This window comes from Anopheles aquasalis, chromosome 2 (genome assembly GCF_943734665.1).
Source record: "Anopheles aquasalis chromosome 2, idAnoAquaMG_Q_19, whole genome shotgun sequence".
Classification (NCBI taxonomy): domain Eukaryota; kingdom Metazoa; phylum Arthropoda; class Insecta; order Diptera; family Culicidae; genus Anopheles; species Anopheles aquasalis.
In genome coordinates this window covers 8,570,001-8,577,500 of record NC_064877.1, presented here as the reverse complement: position 1 = coordinate 8,577,500, position 7,500 = coordinate 8,570,001, and the positions used below count along the sequence as shown (strand labels likewise).

Here is a 7,500-nt window from a genome sequence, read left to right as displayed (position 1 = left end):
CTGATCCATATAGAGTGTCCTCCTGACGATTTTCTTTCCAGCAAACGATTACTTTCAAACATACAATCAGAATCTCTGATTGTATTCTTCTTGGGTGTTTTTGAAGTAAACCTTACGATAAAAAAAAAATCAATCCTTCTCAAATAATTGGAATGCAACTTCTTACTGGCGAGTTGATTTTGGGTATTTGTAGTAACTTCTATTCATTCCTTCAAGAACTCTCCATCTTATGTGACGAAGAACTCCAGCAAAAATGCACTACAATAACATCAAAACCCCGAAAAAAAACGCCTCTACGCAATCTCTCCTGATTAACGAACTTACACCCTCCATTATCACTCACAAAAGTGGCTAATACGGCAAAGATATTGTTTTCTATCGTGACACAACCCATTACACGCACTCCGATACGATCGACACATCAGTGGGCGACGACCAGCGAGGACGATCATTACCCCACCCTAAAACCGATGCCGATCCATTTCACCCCAAAATGGTGGGGGGGTTGCCATTTAATAATATTTCATTAAAACCTCGTAGCTATAATGTTTCAAATTGATTTCCATTTATCATGCTGCGGTTACGGAAGTGCGGCCACACCGGACCAGAAACCGGTCCCGGACCCGGCCAACCCAAGTCAACACCAACGGAGCAGCAGCAGCTGCGAGAAACATCAATCTTACCAACTTCTACCTTCATCATCATGACTGTGTGTTGGTCCGGTAAGGTATATTCTTACATTTTGCACACACCTCACCCTTTCTCATCTCCCCCCCCCCCCCCCCCCCACCCCATCTATTCATCAGCTGCACAATAGCCTTCTTAAGTCACACATTAGTCTCCATTCGTGCCTCGTGCAGACTGAAACTCTGCTCTGCGCTTCACAAAGAAACTATCGAAAGTTTCGTCAAACAAAAGGAAGTTAATTAACGGCCCGGTATCTCTCGATCTTGGGGCGGTCACCCGGGGGTTGGGGGGGTTGGTACCGACGCATCCTATTGTCCAACGGTTGGCATGGTCCCGACGGCTTATCTTCACTTGCAGGCAACACTCACCGGTCACCGGCCATCGGGACTCATCCTTTGGGCCTTTTTCGACGCTTCCGGGATCCGGTTAGCTGGCCAAACAGACCATGGGAGGCACGCGCCTGCTCCTTCTGCACTGCACTGCAAAACCGCTGCCCACGGTCTGCTGCTGCTCGGTTTGACAAACTGACCTCGGGTCTCGTGTCTTTACCCAACCCAACCCCAAGACCGAGGGAGAGCAACGAAAGTGTACGAGTGCAGGGTATATTAAATTTCCGTGCACGGATTGGCATCCGGTGCTGGCTGGCTGGCAGGCTGGCTAGAGATAGAGACCGGTGTGTGTCCCATGTATCGGGCTCTGGCTCGGGCTCGGGACTAAAAATGGACTTCTCTCCCTCTGGTGGTTCCGTCTGGAATGTGTGGCGCTGCTCCAGTCTCCAGTCTCCAGTCTGCTCCTTTGTGGCCGGCTGTTAAAAGGTAAACACCGGAACGGTGTTTAGCTTTTCTTCCTTGTTGTGGAGCCCGGCCTCCGAAAAGGCCCTAGCGCCCTCGACCACCAGCTGTTAATGTGTTGAACTTACTCCTTGCACAAACAGTCACAGGCATGTGTGTATGGGTGCGGTGCGCTCGTTTAGAAATTGAAAATAGCTTTCGCCTTCGCCAGCACATACCATGCCGCAACACCTGGCACACCGAGAGGAAGAGAGGCATCCACAGAGTGCACACGTCTGTGGCTAAGAAAATTCCTGACATTCAATCTTCTATCCTTCCTTGCTTCTGGTACAGTACTGGAGAGAGAGCGAGCGAGCAAGAGAGGACTGCACGGTGAGTGCAGGAAATGCTGCTGATTGGAGTTCGGGGTTTTGTATGGTGCTGGAGCTGGAGGCGGAAGGAAATGTTGCAACAAATTGAGGATATTGAATGCCTTTGCGCACCCATCGGGGCCATCCATAAACCTGGCAGTACGTCAGTATGGACTCGGAACACAACAACAACCTTCGTCACAAGTGGTGGTGGTGGCGGTCACCGGGGTGCTTGCTGATGAAGTTGTCATCGTGCGGACCTCGTCGGTCTAACCGCAGAACCCGGCCGTTCCGCTTGTTGTCTGCGTAACGGCCTACACCCACACCCATACACTCGCCTGTCAAAGGTCTTATCGAATGCTAATAAAGCGCCACATTGTTTCTAAAGCCCCCTCCGGTCAGAGGGGTCAGAACCCCGGAGGAACTCTCTGGCCGGAACCCGCCGGCGGGAGTATATTAAGCAGACGTTCTTCGGAAAACATGACCGGCCGGCCAGCGGGCTGAAAGAAGGCATTCGGTTTGGCTCCATCGAGCAAGCTAGTAGATGAAGTGCTTGGAATTTCCAGCAGCAGGAACAGTAGGCAGGGACATGAGCTCCTGCTTACCTCCAGTCCGTTCTGCTGCGCGCTACAGTTGCTGATGTTCAGTGAGCCACTGATGAAATCGTTCTGGACGTCCACGATGAGGAAGGAGCTGATGGGCCGGACAATCTGCAAGACAAAAACCATAAAGACGTTTAAGAATTTCGTTCGTCGAATGTGTCGAGAATGTTGAAAGTGTTGTGTTTTTGTTTCCAGTGTTTCGTGTGCGATACCGGCAGCCAAGTATCTTCCCCAATCCTTGTCGATAACAATCTCACAATCCGTGTGTTCATTTCGCCGAAAATTCTCACCAGCAAACCCCGGAGAGTGTCTCGGATCTCCGGCACTCGACTAGAGCACCCACCGAAGTGTGTTCGGCACGTATCACGTAATCTTGCGCCCAAGTGGTGATATGCTGCGCGCAAAATTATCATCAATCAAAAGCACCGCCGCTTATCCGTCCCGGGGGGGCCCATGCACTCGAGTACCAAGGAGACAAGGAACACTGACGGTGGAACGGCTTTAAAATGGCGCTACCGTTACCGCTCGAACGCTCTCGAAACGATGGTGAACGATGGTGGCCCCCTTTTTTGCGAGCCCGTTTCGATGCGACGAGCATATGATAGACTCCTGGTGGGGCGCTGGTTCACATGACCACCACGCGCCACGATTCGAGCGAAAGAAAAGGGCTACAATGACTGGAACTGACTGCCTGATAGCCAAGGGACTGACAACGGACGGCCCTCACCGTGCCGACAAGTGGCGCACGTTAGATTTGACTGCGCGATTATGTGGAACTTCCCCTTTTTGCAGTCGACAGGAGTGAACGAGTACCACGTGTGCAGACAGTAACACACATTATCATCCTCATCCTCATCATCATCATCGGCATCGTCATGCATGGATGGTGCCGTGACGCAACTGGCTGTAAACCGGAAGGCAAAAGGCATTCTGATACTGAGTGCGAGCGACCGTTACGCACTGGTGGCCAGGTCTTATCGACGCTCGAGTAACCGATCGAACATTAGCGAACACCGGCGCAACGTGGAGCACCAGAAAATCATCGATTCGAAAGCAATTCTCGTCGGGAGCAGGAGCGGGAGGTGTATTTTCGTTTCATGGGCCTTTACATCAGCAATCTCTCCCAGGAACAGGCGTGAAGAAATGTGGAAGGCGTGGCGGAAGTCCCGGATTCCCGTCCAGTCCGGTGCCGTTCTGAGCTTTAATCGTTCTCGTCACGAAACCACACCCGGGAACGCACCGGGAACACACATCACAAGGAAATCGAAACCGACGAGTCCCGCCACACAATAGGAAGGTCCCGAAGGCACGGCCTTCAATGGAAGGGAGAGAACAACAACCGTGGAACCGCACACGGCGGGGTTGGGCACACACAGAAAACCGGAAGAAAGGCCATTGGCAAACCGTTCACTAGCGTAACTTCGATTGCCACGACACAATTCCGGTTCCGGATCCGGTCTGCTGGCCTCGTTTTCCTCATTTTCCTGACTGCCCACGACCACCCCTCCCCCGTGATACATTGTGTTCCGCATGCATTTGCGCGGTTGGTGTAATGACAAGCGGCCGGGGCAGAGAGACGAACGATTGATACGCGCGCACGCTTTCGAATGTTGGTGGTGGCGGAAGTGGAGTGGCGCCGAGTGGCCCTGAACGATGAAGTTCGTTGCTTAAACGGTGCCTAATGGAGCAATGGATGACTTCATCGTGTTACGGATGATTCGTGACCCGTGGGCCTTCCGTAGCCGATTCGCTTGCTTCGATTGTGATCGCTCGCGGTTCTGAGGGGCGTCCCTTTAGTTGGTTGGAGGCTTAGTGAGCTGGAGTCTATTAAGCCACACTCTCCGATGAACCGCGATACATCTGCGGCGTTGTTGTTCCGGCATCATCACTCAACACAATCGATCATCAATCTGTCCATCAAACGATGTGTTACATCGTGGTCAAACATGCTGTAACACGGAATGGTGGATTTCAATGCAATATCTCGTCGGAGAATTGATTCTTTTCTAACGTTTTGTGTTATGTGTATTAAGATTCGTGGCCACGATAGCAACGGTACGTTAAGCACGGTCAAAAAGAGTATTAAATTAAGTTGCTAGCGTCTGGTAGAGCACGATTACAATGACAGAAACATTCTTTACCCTTGAAGATGCTTTTATTCAGCTCGATTAGAAATTTTCCGCAAAGAACAGGCAAAATGATCGCAATTTATATAGACTCTCACCATGTAGTGTTGTATTCGTGTTTGAAAACTACAAAACAAAGTGTTTATCATGGCCGACCATCTGAAATCGAAAGTCGCCAAATGACAACTAATAAAAACCTTGCATCGTCGCCATACACCTTCAGTGTAGTGTGCATTCTGCCATTTTGTAAATGGATGAAAACTGAAGTTTTATGATACTCATCGCCCATTCTGGAATTGCGCAATCCACAAACGATCCAATTCCAGAGAAGAAAGAAAAATAGGCAAACGAGCACCAGATGGCGCAGGATACCAGGGATCCCCGATACGGGATTCTCGATTGATTGAATTGTGGAAATCGAAACCGAAACACAATTAAGCTTGTCGGTGGTTACTGCAGTGCAGGAACGCGGTAACTAGGTTACATCGAAACGTCACTCAACATGCTCGTTGCGTGCGATGTACACACGACGGTTTGCGATTCCAATCAACCGTTGGCTAATGGCAGATGTGTCGAGTTGCATTTTCATCACCACGATCGAAGTAACCAATGGTGGTCGGTTGCAAAAACCCACGGAACAGAATGCGAATGCGAGCTAGATCCACAAAGAGCATTGCGTTTTAGAACAACCAAAACCCTTCTACCATTTGATGGATTGGGGCAAATATGTGGGTCAGGCGACCATTGCAAGTTGTTGAATCCATTTCTTCCGAACCGATTGTCGAACGAATGAAGACGAATTGCTGCACGACAGTGGCGTTTCGCTGCCAACAACTACGATGCAATAGCAGCCCAAGGTCCCGGAAATGATTGATTTTCTTCACCACCACCACCACCACCACCACCACAAACGCCCCTTCGCAACCGATCCGATTTCCGCATATTTCGCATGTTTCGCCGAAGAAACGCAACCCGCCCGAGCTTGCAATTCGCTAGCCATGGTTCCCTGTTTTGCAGCGACCTTGAAGCGAAAGCAGCAGCAGCACCGATGGCTTCCTACTTCACGCTCCGAGCGTGGCAGCAGAAATTGAAATCGATTGCTCTTTCCCGGTGTTGCTACTGCCACGGTGTTCCTACACCGGAAGGTTGCACTTTATGTCCGCGCGCATGTCTGTGTTGGGGGCAGCAAGAGTTTCCAAACGAAATTTGTAAACTTTGCCCAACAATCGCCATCCACCATCTCGGCATCCAAGGTATGGCACTGTTGTTGACTTACTGTTTTGATCCACTGGTTCCAGCAGAACTGGAACTCCTCGCGATCGATGTACCCATCTTCGTTCTTGTCGAACACGGCAAACATCTGCTCCAGCCGATCCGAGGGCACCACATAGATGTGGCCCTTGTCATTCCGGAACAGTGCCCGGCAGATCAGTGTGAACTCGTTCAGCGACAGCCGATCGTCTCTGGAATGGTAGTAAGCAAGCAGAAGAGAGAAAAATAATAGAAAAATAAAGTTACAGAGAGAGAGAGAAAGAGAGAGAGAGAGAGAGAGAGAGAGAGAGAAAGAGAGAGAAAACTCGGGGACAATAAGTGACAGGTACGCTCGGGAGTAGAATCTGCGGCCAGGAAAAGCTTCGAAAGGTTAAGGCATGTGCACTCTCCCTGGCAGTGGTCGTTGTGGAAAGTTTCGTTCGTTACCTGTAAGCGAAGTCGAAAACCGAAAATTCCTGTGGCCTCACCGAGAAGAAACGTTGTGGTGTGGTGTGGTTTGGTAGGAAAAAGTTTTGCCACAACGTACCAACGTACCAACCACGCCACCAGCAATGGCCTTGCTGGCAAAGTTGAAGTACCGCAAGCACTGGCCTCGACGGAACAGCACACCTTTTACCCAACCTGCTGGTTGAAGGTTGTGAGCAGCGCGAGGGATGCAAATTAAATCAATCAATGCCAGCGACCGTGTGCGGATGGTAACACCGTTCGACATTCATTTCGATTAGCGCCAGACGCAAGAAGGCGGATATGATCGAGCTGCCAACAACCATCCCGGCTGGGTGTACGCGTGTGTATGTTCGTTACAACCACATGAACCGGTTCAGAATACAAACACATTCAAAACGAACGGAACGGATTCCACGCCGGTTCTCTGGCACGTCAACAAGAGCCTGCTACGACAGCTGGCTGACAGCAACGTGGCTGCTCTAGCGCGCCAGCGGTTGCTGCGTTTGGCAAATTCCATGGAAATCAATCCACCTCCAATCATCCATCGTCCCGGGGACGTTCCAGCTCGTGGACCGGGCCAGGATACCGACCAGGAGAGGATACACGGATCGATCCATCCATCCATCCATCCATCGGAACCGAACGAAACGGGAATTCAATTTTTATGGCATTCGATGAATACGTTCCAACTTTTATAACTTTATTAGTGTCGTGTACGGCACGGCCGGTCTGTTCGTAACGTCCGTGGTCCAGTCCGGCAGCACCTGCCACCCTCCCCCCACTCCCATTTGCATTGTAAAATTGTTTCGAACTCGACTTTCGGGCCACTGGCCGAAGGATCCATCCGGAAAACCCGATAATCCCAATCCATCTATTCATCGACACAGGGCGGCCAGCCAGCCAGCCAGCATCCAATCGCCAGCCAGCGATTTGTGTACAATGTTTGCAATCGTCGCCTGGTCGCCAAAACATGGCCAGCAACAGCAGGGCGCCTGCCCAACGTGGGGAAACGTTTCCGCGTCTCATCCGCGAGCAATTTATGGGTTTAATTTGCATATTTTTATGCTCCGACGCCACCACCGACACCAATTACGATGCTGATACGCTGGAGGGTGATGGTGGTGGTGTTGGTGGAAAGGCGGTACAAATGGGCGGAAAATGTGATGTGGATAGCCCTTCCCCCTTCCTGGTAACTGGACGCTAACAGCAGCTTGGGTTTGGTTTC

At 50.8% G+C, this 7,500-nt stretch overlaps 1 protein-coding gene across 10 annotated transcripts in view; it reads right to left on the bottom strand.

Moving 5' to 3' along the window:
* Positions 1-7,500, bottom strand: part of LOC126571062 (nicotinamidase) — a 52,545-nt gene that overhangs the window by 5,268 nt on the left and 39,777 nt on the right. For all 10 annotated transcript variants that reach the window (XM_050229294.1, XM_050229295.1, XM_050229289.1 and 7 more), the window contains 2 exons: positions 5,833-6,019; positions 2,434-2,538 (listed from right to left, as the gene is read on the bottom strand). In XM_050229294.1, coding sequence (XP_050085251.1) covers positions 2,434-2,538; positions 5,833-6,019 — 292 coding nt within the window. The remainder of the gene's footprint in view (positions 1-2,433; positions 2,539-5,832; positions 6,020-7,500) is intronic.